This window comes from Pimephales promelas, chromosome 8 (genome assembly GCF_988280905.1).
Source record: "Pimephales promelas chromosome 8, fPimPro1.hap1.1, whole genome shotgun sequence".
NCBI lineage: Eukaryota > Metazoa > Chordata > Actinopteri > Cypriniformes > Leuciscidae > Pimephales > Pimephales promelas.
The window spans coordinates 12,378,618-12,397,551 of NC_142776.1; the positions used below are offsets into that span (position 1 = coordinate 12,378,618).

The 18,934-nt window shown below is 38.3% G+C and overlaps 1 protein-coding gene across 2 annotated transcripts in view; it reads right to left on the minus strand.

The window, feature by feature from the left end:
* ppp1r12c (protein phosphatase 1, regulatory subunit 12C) overlaps positions 1-18,934 on the minus strand; it is a 27,897-nt gene continuing 8,963 nt past the window's right edge. The window contains exons 5-20 of one of the 2 annotated variants that reach the window (XM_039655642.2): positions 18,030-18,189; positions 14,316-14,460; positions 13,760-13,834; positions 12,490-12,566; positions 12,305-12,414; positions 12,137-12,183; positions 11,918-12,048; positions 10,198-10,285; positions 9,997-10,114; positions 6,269-6,381; positions 3,208-3,257; positions 2,960-3,008; positions 2,772-2,876; positions 2,611-2,661; positions 2,169-2,219; positions 1-1,485 (exon numbers count right to left, since the gene is read on the minus strand). In XM_039655642.2, the coding sequence (XP_039511576.1) occupies positions 1,399-1,485; positions 2,169-2,219; positions 2,611-2,661; positions 2,772-2,876; positions 2,960-3,008; positions 3,208-3,257; positions 6,269-6,381; positions 9,997-10,114; positions 10,198-10,285; positions 11,918-12,048; positions 12,137-12,183; positions 12,305-12,414; positions 12,490-12,566; positions 13,760-13,834; positions 14,316-14,460; positions 18,030-18,189 (1,457 nt within the window). In that variant the 3' untranslated portion in view covers positions 1-1,398. Of the gene's footprint in view, positions 1,486-2,168; positions 2,220-2,610; positions 2,662-2,771; positions 2,877-2,959; positions 3,009-3,207; positions 3,258-6,268; positions 6,382-9,996; positions 10,115-10,197; positions 10,286-11,917; positions 12,049-12,136; positions 12,184-12,304; positions 12,418-12,489; positions 12,567-13,759; positions 13,835-14,315; positions 14,461-18,029; positions 18,190-18,934 lie in introns of both variants that reach the window. The other variant, XM_039655641.2, reaches the window with a different exon arrangement.

Below are 18,934 nucleotides of genomic sequence, written 5' to 3' on the forward strand. Positions count from 1 at the left end.
TTTAATGGTTGTTACACAACCATTTGCACTGATATTTATTGGTCATCCTTTTTTAACAAAGCAACAGATATATATAAGGCACATTTTTTTGGCAAAATACACTGGCTGGATGAACAAATGCTTAAGCTCTGAAAGCAATCATTTTAAGGGAAAACGAATAAACAGTGGTAAACTTTTAAAAAGCTTTGACCTATGGCGCCAGTTTGGTTTAGGACAAAACTCATAATCACAGTACAAAACACTTTGTGTCTCTTCCTTGTAAAAAGAGATTACACCACTGGCAGAACACAACATCATCAAAATTCACCATATATAATATATTCATAAATATGCAATAATAGAGAAATAGATTCATACTAATGCCTATTTGGTCCAAAGAACAGTAGTCAGCTAAAGTACAGTGTTAATCCAAATACATACTGAGAAAAAGACACACAACCCCAAGATGTTCTACTGCCTCACCAAGAGACCCCTGAGCAATGTCATTACTGTTTGGCACTTTTTTTCTCTCACACCATTACAAGAAATATTTTTAAAAAACAAAAGAAACATTTAAGCTAAAATTATGATGGCATTGGCAAGCTAACAGCGCCATGACATTAAAAAGCTAGGTTTAAACATTTGTAAGTTTGATAACACTGTAATTTCACTAATAAGCCTTTAACAAATATTAGATCATGCTTAACAGATCAGTACTTCATGTACATTCAAATATGAATGCATAAGAAAATATATAAAATAAAATTTAATTTCTATTTCAATGTACATTCATCTGATCCGTTAACATTACAGATCTATGATGTCAATTCTTTGCTATTAATGAACTACATTCCATCCTATATTCTTTGTATTATAAACTTTTGATTTATCTATATTAACAGGTTAAGAAGTACCTGCCAAAAGGCAAAGAGTTTGCAATGGTAGATGTCTTTAAGTGAAACTCAACAGTAAACCTGAACTGAAACTTCAAAGTATCAATAACATTGTCATCAGTGCAGCCCAGTGTAATAAGGGTACAATAAGGATGTGAACTAAATTAGTGAGATGGCAAGTCTGCAGAATTTTAAGAAACATTAAAGCTGTGCTATTAATAAAAAGCAGCAAGCACATTGCACAAAATAAATCAATAGCATTACAAATGACACAAGAGCACCCTGAATCAAAGCTCAACACCAAAATCTAAAGCAGCTGAACAGCAGATGGAAAATTCCAGTTTTGATGGATCTAAAATGGCAGCTAAACAAGGCCTCACATATGTACATATCAAATTGAAGAACAGTAGTTTAACCACCCCGGGCAGATGTATATGTCCCGGAGATGAGAGAGGGAAAGAAAAATATTGTGCAGTTCTTTGTTTGGGCAAAGAATTCAGGAAAACAATGCAAAGAGCCCAAAGGTTCATTTAGACAGCTTACTAATGACACGAATGAGAGCTGCGTTTTCATCCTTCAGTCTCTGGTTATCAGCACGCAAATCCACAAGCACCTAGAGGGAGAGGGGGAGAAGGGGAGAGTAACAGATAGTGAGATGAGAAGGCCCACATGGAGCCTGTATAGACCTTATGTAGCCCAGCCCCTTTTCAGCTTTGCGCTCGTTGTCTTTTTTGACTTCCGGTCTGTATCTCCACAGCGATCTTGCATAGGTATGAATGAAGTGCTCGTGAAACATTTCCCGGTCGACATTTGTTAAGACATCTACTTTACAATGATCAGGATAAACATTACAATGCTCATGATAACTTTTGTTAACTCTACAATAAGTAAATCCACTTCACCAGTTAATTACTCATCGACAGCGATGCCATAGAAATATACAGAGCGACCGCAAAACCGGAAGTTCAAAGACAATATTCTAAAGATGACGGTGCCCACGTTTCTCTGGTGCATAAGGTCTATATGCATGGAACTTTGCAAAAGCTCTGCAGAATTGACGTGACCATCATTTCACAAGTTTTCCAGAGCTCCCACCTTTTATATGTTTGTTTATTAAGTTGTGTTTAGCTGTCAAATTGTGTTTAGCTGTCAAAAGAGTGTAGTGATCTCATTAAAAAAAAGTTTAAATCTATTACACAGATTTCCCACGAAAAATCCTAACTAAATATGTAAAACAGTCAGCAAATTTTGCATAATTAGGAGATTCTTGACAAATTTTAAAGCTCAGGTTCTTACTTTGAGTTCATCTTCTAACTCAGATGCTCTCCGCTGAAGAACTTTTTTTTCCTGTGTGGATAGCAGATAAAAATAATAAAAAACACTTTACAATAAGGTTCACTTCGTTAATATTTGCGCATTAGGTGAACTAATAATGAACGCTACTTTTACAGAATTTATTAATCTAGGTTAATGTTAATTACAACATTTTTAGCCATATAAAATACATGACTGTATTTAAAAATACATTTAAATAATATATGCAAAGTAAAAAATGAGTGTAAAAAAAATTAATTATAGTGTGTTCATGACACCAGTGCATTAGCTAATTTTATCTGAAGGTATGAAATTGTCCACTGTAAAAAATAAATTGAGAAAATTTGCGTTCAGATTTCAAAGGTTTGTAAACTATAAAATATATGGTTGTTTTTATTTTATTTTTCACAGTGTGAGAACTTACAAATCTCTCCAGCTCCAGTAAGGCTGGTCTGTCTGATCCATTCTCTTGATTCTGATTACATGCAAATAAACAGAACAGACAAAATAATTCTCTCTCACTGTTTACTGGTTCAATATATCCATACCCTTCCTTCAGTCTCAGGACAAGAAAACACCACTCACCTGTTTGAGTTTCTCCAGCTGAACTTTACTTTCATTTAGCTGCAGTTGAGTTTCCTGCAGTTTCTCTTTTAGATCTCCATTCTCTTGCAACACCTGCAGATACAACTGAGATAACAAACAAGAGTATAAACCAGCTCTTATATTACTCATCGGTATCTTTATGAGTGTTGCGTAAAGAAATTCATTACCTTTCTAAAATAATGAGAAGAGTGTCTGGAATCATCTAACAGAGGATCCCTACAAAAACAAACAACACTGTTAAAAATATCATTGCAAAAGCCTCAACATTATTTTCTCAATGTGAGCTTATAAGAAGCTTATTTAAAGCTGTGCACTAATTAATCTGACAATTCCGACAAAAAAAGGAACCCAAACCGCTCAAACAAAACTATACACCAGGAGATGCAGAAAACCTTTAAAAAAACAAAAAACAAACCTTATGCTCTTGTCTTTTTCAGCATCTTCATTTGCATCAAAATCATCCATCTGAACAAAAGTAAAATCCCAATACAAGTCAGTAATTTTACATTTTTTAAGTAAGGAATTTCTTTGCCACTAGTGACACCCAACACAACTGCAATAGGGGTGTAAAAGTGTTTTACACTGTACAAAGTAATCGGCCTAACAACAAGAATACTATATTCATTCTGAAATCCTCTATAGTCATTTTCAATACAATCAATAACAAAACCGGCACCACTCGAATTTGTATGAAACAAGAGTTTTGGGACGACCGCATCATTATATTGTTGAAGTCTTTGTCAGGGTTGGAAATTAACTTTTTTTTTGTTACCAATAATGTTATCAACATCATCTTCAAACTGCAAAGGTGGAACAGAAACTGCATTTGACATGGCTAGTCCTGCTTGACATGACAACTAGTGCGATTGTTTATAATGTGCAAAAAAAAAAATGGGGACAAAGAAATCCGACGCAACATGAGCAGATCTAAATTTAGTGCACAATTAATACTTTTAATTAATTTTCACATTTCACTTTAAAGGTGCCATGTGTAAGAATTGGCGTTAAAATGTCCAAAAAAATGAGCTGCACGCATCAAAAGAATGAGAAGAATTAAGGTTGATGATGTCATTAAAAAAAATGACAAGTTATTGCTGCAGAGATATCAACCTGAATTAGCATGCTAAATTACTAGCCCCGGCCCGGCAGGTGTCATAATACCAGTTTCGGCCATGGGAGGCGGTATGCGAGTGGGCAACATAATCACCAGCCAAACTGCAATACACAAATAACTCGCACGGCTTGTGGGCGTACTTGAACCTGATGTCAGTCGTGTGGAAAGTACAGCCCACTACTACATTTCAAATGATTGGTCGATATTATGTATGAGGAATACATTTTGGTAAGTTGTAGCATATTGTATCTTTCAATGGTGTTTTTCATTAGCTAGTAGAGATGATCGGTTCACGTGCGCTAGGTGCGAGTCAGCGAATGGTGTCTGTCAAATTAATGTAGTAAAACGAACAATAAAAATATGAACAAAACGAATACCGTAAAACTTTAAATAATAGCCCGGCTTTTATTTTCCCAAATTGTGCGCGAGGGAGAGAGCAAGCACTCATGTTGTTTGAAGACGTGAGAGTGCGTGCGTGCGGCCGGGGCGCTCCCTCTCTCTCCTCGTTATGCGCCCTGTCAAGCGCAGCATTCATTCTATTCTATTCATTTTATTCTATTGCTCAGCTTTGGCTATGGCTCTAGGGTCGTTGTGAAGCATAGCATAGGGACTATGCCATTTCTCGTTTGTTACTACTTTCTGGAGGTATACTGCCCCCATCTGGTATGGAATGTAGAGTATGAATAAATTTTATCTGACACAAGGCCGTGGGGTCGGCGGTATTGCCCGCGATACCAGCTCACTTTTTTATTATTTTATAAGTGCAAAAGAGACTCAAAATACTCTGCTGATTTTGATCTTACATATAAGTGTTAAACATCATTCAATCCAGTTTAAAAGCAACTGATAAATGCACAAATGTCAGGGCATGTCAAAACATCTCAAGGACCCCAAAAACACATTAGACCCCAGAGGGTTAAGTGTGATAGCTGTAATAGGTTTAGTTTAATTGTCAGTCCCTCCAGGATTTCACGAATTTTTTTTTGTGATTTTTGCGATCAAAATGACTGATTTTGTGGTGGTAATTTCCAAAAATTTGTGAAAAAATTTGCGATTTATATATAACATTTAACATAATAGTATTCAGTCCTTCCAGAAAAACGCTGAGTTTTTTTGTGATTGTTGCGGGCAAAAATTGATTGATTTTTCCCGTTTTCTTTAAAAATGCGATGGAATATGCGGGATATTTATGCAATTTTATGCGATGAAATTGCAGGAATTTGCAAAAATTGCGGTTCAATGAAAAAGAGAAAAAAAGTGATTCCCCCAACATCCTGTTCTCACTAGGCTAATGTAAGAGTCATTTCTTATTACTTCCTTTGATAAGCAAGCATCATAGAAAGTGCTGGGAATATTTAATTTCTCATCTTGTTTTATTTCGTACTGAAATGAGTGTAAATAAATTGTGGCCCCTTTAAGAGCTGCGCGCTCCCTGTTGAACTCTCTGCAGTGTTATATGTGCGCCTCGAACACCCCATGTGTGCGGGTAATTTCTGTTTGATGCTACTTCTTTTATCTTATGTTGTTTATTAAGTAACGACGTGACGGTAGAACGTGTGACAGACAGTTATACGAGTTCGATTTGTGAGATGTCAATCGCCTCCGTGAGTCTGTCTGGCGTCGCGTAATTGCGTCACTTCATAACGTTCCCATGGAAACAGGGGGAAATGGCTGCTCTTGTGTGAAGCAAACGCAACATTTTTCAACTTTCTGCTAAGATACATGTGACTTTTTGCAACGAAAATGCGAGGATTATGAAATTATGCAAACCCCGCATATTTTGCACGGAAATCGGCAATTTATGCGGCGAAAGTGCGGCGTATTTGAAAAAATGCGGCCCCCGCATAAATTTGCGGACTTTGGCTGATTTTGCATTGAATTCAGCGATCGCATAATCACGTTTTTCTGGAGGGACTGAATTGTGCAGGGGCAACTTTGTTTATTTAAGTCCCCATTAATTTCCAAATCCTGATCTCTGTTCATATCATAGACCCTTTGTCATGTACTGTTTGTGTTTGCATAACGGTTGATATCCAGTTAAAATCATTATCATAAAAAACATTATAATTTAACTTTCCATTCATACACTTAAAAAAGAAAAAGAAATCGCGAATAGCCACTATTTTAAATCAAGTCAAAAAGGAATCAACCACAAACTCCTGTTCTAAAACATTGTTGTGGGCAACATTAGCCGAAAATGAAGGCACAGATACACATTTCCAAAATGTATTATTATTATTATTTTTTTTGTAATATTCTGACGAGAAGCTGCAAAAAAAAGCATAATTTTTTAAATAAAAAATGCACTAGGAGTAAGAATGCAGAATGAGAACTGAGTTTTTAATGAATGTTTGAAGCTCACCTCTTCAGCCAGCTGAACGATACCAGTAGAGCGTCTCTCTTTCCTCCCTTTCCTGCGATCTCTCACTCCTAGTCTTGTCTCTGCCTCTCCAGATTCCTTCACTGGCTCTATGTCTATTACAGAGAGAGAAAACGTCTTGGTTACTAACGTAACCTCGGTTCTCTAGAAGTGGGAACGACTGTTGCGTAAGGTAGCTTAAGCTACGGGAAAAAACGGTTTTCTTGGGAATACTGAAGCCAAAAATTATCCTTATAATTTGTATTAATTTAAATACAGACCTAGGCGAGGCAGCTTGCGACAATAAGCCAGAACTCGATAGGATGCTCCTTGGTTTTCATTAACTTAAGCGAAACCAGATGGTAGCACAAGCACGGCAGGGTTACACAACACTCGTTCCCTCTTCTAGGAACGAGTGTTAACTACATTAGTAACCGAGACGTTCCCTTACGAAAGTACTCCCGTGTTGCGTAAGCTAGCTTACGCTAAGGGAACCCAATTTAAAACGCAGTGCGTGCTAAATCTACCACAACACTAACCCAAAGGCGAGTACCCTGAGCTCATATGATATGGGGATATAAAAAGCCGAAGGATGGGTTTAATTATAATGATATACGGCAAACGTGGTTACCTTAAGTGAATAAGGGTGCTTACTGCTTAACACTGTATAACAGTCAGAGGAGGCATTAGCCTGCCTGAACTAAACTTTGCAGTTTGCGGAAGCGAGTCCGGCAGAACTAAACAGATTAACTAGACTGATAACAATCTAGCTTGAAGAGCGAAAAATTCCAGGTTATAGAAACGTATAAATGTAGATGGAGAGGCCCATCCTGCCACCATACAGATATCTTGAAGAGAAATCCCACTGGACCAGGCCCACGAAGAGGCCATGCCTCTAGTGAAATGAACTCTGAAGGGCAACGAAGGCACTTAGCCAATCAGCACTTATAAGCCAGTAAGACAGCGTCCACTATCCACCTGGAAAGGCTACATTTCGAGGCAGCTAGACCTTTAGATCGGCCACCAAAAGCAACAAAGAGCTGTTCTGACTATCTAAAAGCAGCCGAACTTTCCACGTAAATTCTCAGGGCCCTAACTAGACAAAGGTGGCGGGAAGGCAGTTTTCTGTGCAGGCGGTTTTTACCTAGAGTGTGCTGATGCGGAACTAGAGCGTCGAGGGATGAAGTGCCTGCAACGTCTTCTGGACCTCTGAAAAAAGCTCCACAAACCCATCAACAGTTTGCCCCAAAAAGCCCGGAAGGAGATACAAGCGTGTCAAGGAAGGAGGCTCTGTCAGCATCCTTCATATCTTATACGTAGCGTCAGCCACAAATGTCTCTCGACAACGGTAAGGGACGCCATGGTACATGGTCCCGATTCCCTGGGTGGCTCCCAGAGCTAGGTCTGTGGTGTTCCTCAAGTCCCTCAGAATGCTATCCAGCGGAGGGTGGGCAAAGGTGTGTTGCGATCGCTTCTTCGACCGGAGGAATGGAAACATATCCTTTGTCCTTCGTACAGTCCACAATAGAGAGCCTCGAAGAGACAGGTGATTGCAGTCTGGCCGAAAAAGGAGCATTCCAGAATTTCGAATGCTCCTTGTGCAGTTCAGGGAGAAATGGGGCGGGCCTTGTGGGAGGCACTGCACGGACAACAGGGAGAAAGCAGCTGTCGAGTCTGTTGGGCGCGGGCTCATCGGACAGTGACCAATCCAGGCCGAGGTCCTCCACAGCCCTCTGAGAGCGGCGCTTCTTAAGGCGTGGCGCAGAAGAGGGAGGCGGAGGCGTGGAATCCACCTTGAAGAAGGCCATGGTGTCACACTCGGGACATCTGCCCTTAGTACGTGGTCCACGTGGTCTCGGCCCGAGCAGGAAGAGCACAGGATATGGCGGTCCCCATTGGCGAGAGGGGCTCTGCTCGAGCCACAGGAAATACGAGGCATTTGTATCAACCTCGGCTCTTTTAGTCAGAGAAAGTGAGAAACGTGAGTGTCGCGGCAGCAACGCTGAAGCAGGGTGGGAATTATGTAATTTTAGGGGCAAGGCCATTTGGCCTCCACCTTTTCTTTTCTTTTTAGGGTCACCAAGGCCATATGACAGGGCACAAAGGCCATTGACTACAATTGGATGGTTTTCCCATTCAGAATAATACCATAACATCCTAATTTGGAATAAGACATGAATTATGACTTTTTTAATTAAAAAAAAAATGTAATGAGAGAGAGATTACATTCTAGAAGGTAAAAAATCAGACAACGATCTAATGCAACGATGATAAAGTTTATCGATTATCATAACATTATAGATATAATCTATTGTTATGAAAATGCCTGACATGGCTAGAAGAACACAGGTAAGTCAAATATCATTGCAAAAATGTTTATTGTCTTCAAAACGACATAATCTGCATGTTACAGAGATCTGTTAGCTCTGTTTGTGGTCTGTTCATGTGTTTCAAATATGACAATATAATATAATGTTCAGTAGAGCGCCCTCAGGCTGCTGGTATGAATTGAAAACAGCACATCAGTATACAGTACATGCTCATAATGATTACATCGATGCATTTGGCTCTAGAATAGAATATTATTCCTGTCAATAGAAATCTGAGGTAAACTGAGAATATACCAATATTTAGCCAAATCCGCACACTTTTGAGCTAAAAGCCGTGAGAGACGTTGTTTTATGAATCGCTGTCATGACGACAGCACAGTAGTTTTTTTTATGAATGGGAACGTCTGACGCAAATTAAGACATAACTGTCAGTCAATATAAATTTCTCAGAATATAATAGAGGTCAAATACTGAAACGTGAGTCTTCTATCTTTTTAATGATGTATAGTTTGTCAAGGTAATAACATTAAATCTTATGAACTTTGAACTATTAAAAAAATGCTTCATTGACAGTGTGCCGATGCACTGCCAATGGTTAACAGGTTTAAGATACCGGTAATTCTAAGTGTTAAGTTCAGTCAAATCCTAACCTAATCTATCATATCAAACCGGCTTAGCTCGTTTGCTATGCTAATATTTACCTGAGTGTCGTTCTTCTGTACTGACGTTATGTGCTTCTTGCACTGCTGTTTTGATGCGTGAGAATGACACTGCACCTGCAATCGCGAATCCACGAACTAATTGAAGTTCAGAAACTTCTTGAATGGCTCGCTGTAATTCAAAGCAAGCCCTCTATGCCGCACTGGCGCTTTATACATGGAACTTGGACAGGGCCAGGGCACACAGGCCACTGTGGCCGTAGGATTTTTTTTTCACGGGGCATGACAGCCAAAGTGTAGGGAAACGGCGGCCATGGCCGCGTGGCCACGGTATAATTCCAAAACTGCGCTGAAGAGATGAAAATGAAGGAGCACCCTATCGAGCTCTGGCTTATTTAGGCATAAGCCACGCCCATTCAAGCGGGACGTGACGAGCAGTCTCTCGATAGGTTGCAGCAGTTGCTGCAGAGCAGCCAATAGGCATGCGAGCTGCCTCGCCTAGGTCTGTTCGAGCAAATGCATTTTAAATTAATACAAATTATAAGGATAATTTTTGGCTTCAGTATTTTCAAGAAAAGAGTTTTTTCCCGTAGCATAAGCTACCTTACGCAACACGAGAGTACTCTCGTAAGATAACTCAATATCCACACAGAACTCATACGGAATCTAAAAGATCAAAGAGTCATTACTCTCAACTGAAAGGGCAAATCAAGGTGCTTCACACACACTTGATAAGACTCACCTCTCTCAGCTGGTGTTACTGTGATGTTGGGGCTCACAGGCTGAACACTGAGGTTCTGAGGTTCATTGATTTTAACAATACTCCGTTCTGCTTCCTTAAGATCTGTCAGTGTTACTCCCTGGAAAAATAAATAATAATAATGAAAAATAAGCATTTTGAACAGTGTGCACAATGTGAGTGATTAGGGGTGTGAACACACACCTGTGTTGATCGGCGTGACTGCCGCATGAGACGCGAGCGAGCTTTCCTCTGAAACTCTGATTCCTCGTCTCTCACTGGAGCCTGAAACCTGAAAACAATTTAATCATTATTGAACATATGAACAGAGCTTATTAAAAACATGTATTTATTTACATAGTACTTTTACATACTTTAATAACTAGTGAAATTTAGTGATTTCTCAATACCAACTTTGATTCAAAATATTTAAAAACAGCTACGAAACACTCAGCCGTCTAACTGCTGTAGAGATACATTTATAAAAAATATCTCTGCAGTAGAGAAAAAATGTACAATTTTAATTTTAATTATAAAAGTTCTATTCAAAACTAAATATAGCTTCGAATCAAACAAGTAAATATTAATAAAGAGGAGCAACATGCATCATGACATTACAAGCAACAAAAAACACAGGAGCCACTCAAGTGTTTTTTGCTAGTTTTAACTCGGCAGAATTATTTTCACATCCTGTGCCACGTTGTTTAAATAGCAAATGCATTTGCCTCCATCTGTTCACCCACGGGCGTGCTGGTCTGAAAACGAGTAATATGCGCCTATAGGTGGGTGCCTAAATTCGTTTGCTCTCTGGAGAAACATTCAGTCTTTCAGCTTGGAAATTCTGCCATGTAAATAGCAAATCCACCGTGGCGCAAGCACAACTGGCTTTTAAAGGGAATGAGAGATGAGACTGGTTTATTGCACGTTACACCCAAAACACACCCATTACTCATTAAAGGGTTAGTTCACCCAAAAATGAAAATTCTGTCAGTATTTACTCACCCTCATGTTGTTTCAACCCCGTAAGACCTTCGTTCATCTTCGGAACACAAATTAAGATATTTAAGATATTAAGATCGCTCCTGCATACAGTCCATAGGCTTCTTGAGGGACTGGCTCTTGCTGTCCCCGAAAAGTCATTAAAGACATCGTTAAAATAGTCCAAGTGACTACAGGGGCTCAATCTTAAGTTTATCAAACGACGAGAACATTTTTGTGCGCAAAAAAACAACAAAAATAACAACTTTATTTCAACTATTCACTTCCTTCTCGATGAGCCTGTAAGTCAGTTAACGTAGTGTGATTGCGTAAAGCTACGTCACACGTAGGCTCACTATTGGCCGACGCTGGTCATGTGTGATGCGTGTGACGTACAATAACAGAAGCTTACGCTATTAAACTAGTAACCTGACTCGCGCAGAGGGAGAAATAAACGAATAGTTGAAATAAAGTCGTTATTTTTGTTGTTTTTTTGCGCACAAAAGTGTTCTCGTCGTTTGATAAACTTAAGATTGAGCCCCTGTAGTCACTTGGACTATTTTAACGATGTCTTTAATGACTTTTCGAGGACAGCAAGAACCAGTCCCCCAAGAAGCCTATGGTCTAGTATGCAGGAGCGATCTTAATATCTTAAATATCTTAATTTGTGTTCCGAAGATGAACGAAGGTCTTACGGGGTTGGAACAACATGAGGGTGAGTAAATACTGACAGAATTTTCATTTTTGGGTGAACTAACCCTTTAAGAGAATCGGGACAACCCTTTTAGACCCTTTTCAACAAAAGTGGATTCGGACAGGGCCTCAGTGCACATGCACTGTACGCTTTAGACCATGTGCTTAGATCGTTAAAATAGGGCCCAAAAGCATGAAAATAAAATGAGGTGTTCCTGTAAAGGATTCATTTCTTTGAATCAAGCGATCTTACTTCCTTCCGTCACTAGAGGCGTTACTGGGGCTCTCAGCGGGTGACTCTCGCCTCTGAGGGGTGGGCTGCACAACTGCTGTGCGACTCGCTCTGTCCTGATCATTCACCTTGACTTCTTTATCCTCACTGGTCTGAAAAACACAAACAGAGTGATTAACGTCAAACACCAGCAGAGACCTTCCGACCGTGAAAGCTAAGACAGAAGAGTGTGTGTCTTACCTCTGAAGAAGGAACAATGCTTTCTGGAGATGATACTGTTGAACTTTCTAGAACAAAACAAACAAACAGATTGAACTATTGTACAGGTATGTTTCATGTATGTAAATATGATAATGCTGCTGTATAAGTTTGAGAGAGAGAGAGAGAGAGAGAGAGAGAGAGAGAGACCTGGGCTGCTTTCTCTCTCATCGTTGAGATCCAGGCCACCTGAGACCCCTCGTTCTTTAGACTGGTCCTGTACACATATTTTGTCCCTGCTGCTCATCCGGCACACAGAGCTTCTGAGAGAGAGAGAGACATGAGTGAAGATGCCTGTGACAGACAAAGACTAATAGACAAATCATCTTTCTCACCTGCGTTTCTTGTTTGCAGTGTTGGCATTTGAGATCTGTGAATTCTGTTGCTCAAAAAGTGCCTGTTCAGTCCTCCACTAAAATAAATACACAAACGTTTATTTAATTATCACACTTCATTAATATACCAGATTTAATTCATTTTCTGATTAAACATCATAGTAATGAGTGATTTATTTCACTAGGGTTGAGTCTGCACCAAAATAAATAAATAAACAGCCAGACTTGACAATGACACGACTTATTCATTGAAGAAGAAAAAAAGGTTGTCAATAGATTAATTAATAAGTTAACACATTAACATAGTTGGTTTTTAAGGACAGAAAAAATAGATCTAAAATATACTTTATTTATACTATATTTTTTTATTTCTTTATTTTTTACTGGGTTTCCATGTGTATATGTGTTAAAGGACTCAAAAGTGTTTAATTAGCCTTGTATTATGAACTTTAGGAAACATGGAAAGATAATACATTTTTTTCCATAGTAAATAATGTGAAAAAGTGAATAATGGGGAACAGCCAGGGAGAGCAATGTGAGTGATGATTTACAGAAATGAAAGAGATTCCAAGTGTAGTCCGTTAGAGAAATTCTGAGATTCAAGACTGCAAGTGTCTGTTCTCTTTCATATTGGCAGAACAAAGTAAAAGAAAGCAGAGCACAAACAAGTCGCATCACAAAAATATATATGCCTAACTGATGGCCTGCAGGCCGAATGTGGTCTAATTGGTTAAGGTAACTGATAACTATATACAGGTAACTGTACACACACACACACACATATATATGTATATACAGTATATATATATATATATATATATACATACATACATATATATATATATATATATATATATATATAATCATTTGTTCCCATCCTTGATTCTGATTGGTCAATAGCTGTCCTTTATTCATGATAAAACAAAACTATGACCGATGGTTTGGTTCTATTTATCACTGCGCAACACTGCAGTTCCTATGTTGTTTTTAGTGATTTTACTTCATGAAAGTCCGCTCTGCTTCGCGTCGTGCCTAACAACGCCCTTCAGCTATTACTTATTCAAAATACAGCACTTGCCTCGTGTACCTTGATGCTTGCGTAAATCAGTCTAGGAGGAATAATTGACAACCTTTACCAACAGACTGCGTTCAGCCCGCAGGCCACCAGTTGGCATGCTATATTACATGCAACATGCTGTGAATTTCTTCCTTTTGTGTGTATAAAATGACTGATTGATTTAGATCGAATTGTGTGTCTGTGTGTTCTCACATTAGCCTGTCTTTGAGACAGCTCTTCTAGTAAAGAAACAACGCTCTCGTCCGCCACATCAAATGGAGTCTGACCCTTAAAAACAAAAAAACTTTCAGTTATTATCATTTCCCAAACATGCACGCACACCCACACACATTATGAAACAGAATTATGGCTAACTGCAGTGCTGCTGCTGCTGCCTGCAGAACTGTGGTGCATATTGACACAAAACAGTAGCTCAACACTTCCTCTTCCTTTAAGAGAATGAGCCCACTGCAATTTTTTTTTTGCTATTCTATAGCTTTTACTTTCCCATTTAGAACTGTGGTACATCTATGTGTTTTTATGATTACAGTATATTGGCTGTTGTTAACACATTTCTTGATGTGAACTAAGTATAACACATAAAAATAGAAATAGATAAGATAATAATATAAAATGTGGCACAATGGTGGATTTGACTTTGTACCAGGTGTATACCTGTCTCAGGAAGACAGCTTTGTTTCTCATAGACAACAGTTCTAAGCAAACAGAATTGTTCTCATTCAGTGCACTCAATCCCTTGATCCCTCACCCCATTGCTAATGGCCTCCATGTCACACAGCTGCTCGGCAAGCAGGCGGCAGGCTTCACTTTGCCCCCAGTGAGCCGCAGCATGGAGAGGAGTCCAGCCATCGTAGTCTTTAGAACTCACATCCAGACCACATTGACACAACAATCTGAGAGAGAGAGAGAGAGAGAGAGAGAGAGAGAGAGAGAGAGAGAGAGAGAGAGAGAGAGAGAGAGAGAGAGAGAGAGAGAGAGAGAGAGAGAAAATGGAAGAAGGTATTTTAAATCAACTGTGTCTTCAATATAATGTAGACACAAGCTCTGTTCCAAAACCTAGTAAACATTTTAAAGGCAGCCAGGCAATGGTAATGAAACAAAGAAACACTTTTTTAAAAAAATGTTAACACATATGGATTGCACACATAGCTAAAAAGAATATCACACAATGAATATTAAGGGGAAAGTGGTTAGTTTCAGTTATTTTGATCCATTTCATTCTTCACATAATGTTTGAATTATTTCTAAATTGTGATTAATTTAGCTTTAGCTAATTTTTCCTAAAATTACTTTGTGAAGAAAATAAAATTAATCCCCAAAAAATGCCCTCTTTGATTTGTGACCAAGAGGAGGTAGCTTCCAAATTCAAAAACAAAAAAGGTACCTTTGGTAATCACATTTATGGTAAACAAATATTATAAGTGCAGCAAACTCATTGCAGTTTTGAATCCAAAATATATGTGATTCGTGCAGAACCACAATTTTTGAGGAGTGGTGAGGAAATCAGCCTAAAATTCTATGCAAATGACCACTGAAGACTTTCGGCATTTAATGAGATATTTTTTATTAATCGACATAAATGTCAGTGATATGTGAAAATGCCTTTTGTTTCTCAGCTGGTTGCATGCTTACAGGAGTGCAAGCACAAGCATTTGCACTCTTAACACCTACAACATGTGACCACAAATGGCAAGAGATAACAGCTTCTAATTTACAAAACACGCTTCTATTACACTCCAAACCCACCAAAAAAAAAAAAAAAATCTAACCAAATAATTACAGTTAAAATTAAAGTAATTAAATTTTAGGATTCCAGAAGTTTTAGGACCTGAATGTCCTTCAGGGCTCACACTTTTTAACCAATGAATTTACACAACTCTTCCCATTGTTTACTATTTACTAAGAAGTTTAACATTTTTAAATCAACTGTGCAACTGCTAAAGACCGTTGCACATAGGACATTCTCTCAAAAGATTGTCAATAAACATTTTAGCAAGTTCCAGTCTGGCTTTTTAATAGGTTTTTTGTTTGTTTTGTTTTCTGTTTTTTGTTTTTAACAGTATAGCCTTTCTGGGTCTTCTTCCATGAACCCATGTTGCGCAAAAAGCAGAGGATAGTGCAATCAGTCACTGAGGATCCTGACCTTGGAGTTCAGTTTACATCTCTTTGGAAGTTTTCCTTGGCTCTTTGTCTACCATTTGCACTATCCTTCTGTTCAATCTGGGGACGATTTTGCTGTTCCCATCCCAGGGAGATATCTACAGTCCCATGAACCTTAAACTTCTTAATAATACTTGCACTGTAGTGACGGGAACATCAAGCTGCTTGAAGATGGTCTTATAGCCTTCAACTTTACCATGATTCTATGATTTTATTTCTGATCTTCCACAGACAACTTTCTCGTTTTGCTCTCTCTGGTGCATGTTCTGTATGGTGTACACAATTATACCAAACTAAACAGTAGGCCTACTACTTTTTTCCATTATAAAAAACTGAATGACTGCTTACAAGATTGAAGACATGTGTGATACTAATTAAGCAAATCAGTTCGTTTGAATCATCACTAAAATACAATTATTTGAATTTATTTTCTAGGGATGCCAACAAACCTAACTTTTTGTATATATCTCTGTAGAATGAACAATAATTTATATTCTTTCTTTCTTTCTTTCTTTCTTTCTTTCTTTCTTTCTTTCTTTCTTTCCTTCTTTCTTTCTTTCTTTCTTTCTTTCCTTCCTTCCTTCCTTCCTACCTTCCTTCCCAAAGGCATGCAGATATACAATTCCTTTTAATTTAATCAGTTTTCTGGAGGAATGACGCTTTTTTTTTTCAATGGGTATCTGTATATTCCGGTTTCCAAGACTATGTTATTGGAATTCTGGTTCATCAAAGAAAGCAAACAGTTGCTGAGAGTAGTATATTAAAATAAGTATTTATTTTTATTTCTTTTTACATATTTGAATGCTTGTTTTGTCTTTTTTTTTTTTTACTCCCTTTAAGTAATCTTGAGGCCCCTTGGAAGTTTACTGAGGGCCTCTAGAGCAGTGGTTCTCAACTATTTTGGCCATGGGACCCACATTTTCCCATGGTTATTAAGCCACGACCCACTTATCCTTATTTTTCTCTTTATTTTGTTACAAGTGAAACAGCACGCGAGCATTCCTGTCTGATAAGAGGGAAAAAAAAATTCTGATGTGAGAGACTTTATTTTGTAACAAGTTATGAAAATAACATAAGAATAATGACACTGACACATACTGTAGCTTAACAACATCTCATCTGACAGAGATACTGAATCAGGACATGTCTCAGGCACTCTTTACTTAACAACTTTCCTCTTTACAAAAGAGTCAACAGCTTTCATGCACATCTTTCAAAATAAAAGTGTTGCATTAGAAAAAAACACATTTAGAATAATAATTAAAAAATGTTTTGCTGATGTTTCTTTGACTGCACAGTCTGCAACCCACTCAAAGCGGTCTTGTGACCAGTTGAGAAACACTGCTCTAGAGGGCCCCATCCCCTGGTTGAGAATCACTGGTTTAAATGATCAGACTAAATATAGTTGTGGTGAAAGTTTACCTACTCCCCCCCCCAAAAAAAAGTTATTCCCTAGACTCTTCTGTCTCATGACTAATATCAACTCTTTAGTCTTGGTCTGCCCACATATTGTAAAGTCAGAATAAAAATGTAGGGCGGGACTTAATTTTGTCTATTGGGAATTTATTGAAATGTTGTGGTTTGCTATTGCTATGATCTCGTCATTGCAAGAGGGAGGGGATTATTTGTGTTATATGATGTGCACAGATGAACCACAGATATAATACATAGTGCACAGGCACTGCAAAAATACTGCAATAATATAATATATAAATACTGCACAAATCCACGAAAAATAGAAATTGGCATTTTTTATTTATTTATTTTTTTATGAGGACTTTAAAGTCTGGGTGAAACCTATACTGAGACATTGCAACATTCCATGAAGCATTTTGATTTCAAGGTGACTTTAAAGTTCATCTCAATAGAGTGTGTTTGTAGGTTTGCCTTCTAATGCTTTCTCTGGGAATGACAATGACTAGTTATTCTTTTTCTCTTCAGTCACGTTTTGGGATTTCATGCAGTGTACAAGAAGCTGATGTGCCTTCTGATCTAATCGAGGCACACTCCACTCCTTCTCCACTTTGCATAGAGACATGAAATAAACAATGGCTATCCTGTGAACAGAGAACTCCCCAATGGCGTGGTAAGACACCCAGCATGAGTATGGGGTTTTAAACTGGTCAAATAAGGGTGGATTGGTCCCTATGGTTTGAGGCCAAACACTACAAAATTCATTAATCACTGAGATGCTAGTAGTCTAAGGTAAAACTTAAACTTACAATTTTGCATAATACCACATTACCATTTTGCAATGCAAAGATTTTTTACCCCACCGTTCCCTGTTTGGATTCATACTTACTTAATGGCCTCCAAATATCCTTTAGCTGCTGCAACATGTAAGGGAGTAGCACCAGTCCGGGGGTGGCAAATATTAGCAGGTAGCCCGTCTGTGAGCCAATGGCGGGCATCATGCATGATCCACTCCTCTTCTGCCCGCTTAGCTGCTTCCACATCCATACCTGATAAGAGATGGACTGATTACAAGTGTATCTCCTACACTTCTGCATAAAACAACAAAATATGCAAGATCCTCTGAGGAGAATTATCTAATAAATGTATGTCTGTTATTATTATTAATAATTTTAAATTAACCAGATGATTTTGGTGTGGAAAAACTAATTAAATGTAAATGTACTAATCTACACATGTCTAGAAACATACATAATGTTTATAATTATGGAAATATTTTGTTAAAGGTGCAATGTGTAACAAAGTTGAGTATCTGTTAACAGAAATGCAATATGACATCCATAACTATGTTTTCAGTGGTGTATAAAGAACTTACTTAATTAGCCGTAATGTTTTTATTACCTTAGAATGAGACATTAATAGCTCCATAACCGAGGGAATCCCCTTCTATGAAGGTCGCCATGTTGTGACGTCATATTCCTACCGTAGCCGAACGCGAACACACAGCGCTACAGAACGCGTTTCATCACTACCTTGAAAGAGAAGTAGCGGAAAGCTGGAAGCTAGCCTTACACTCCGTGAGTTGTGACTTTTCCCTTGTGAGTGGTGTAAAATATGTAGTTGGGATTGTTTTATGTAACTTAGTTCTCCCTCGCTGTGTTATGGGTTTGTTATGTTGGGGATAGATGTGCTGTTACGTTCGTGAGACAGCTGATGATTAGTATTCATGTCATTGACCGTAAAACAGTACGTTACAGGAATCACTAACCCGTCGATAGAGACTTTTACTAAAGT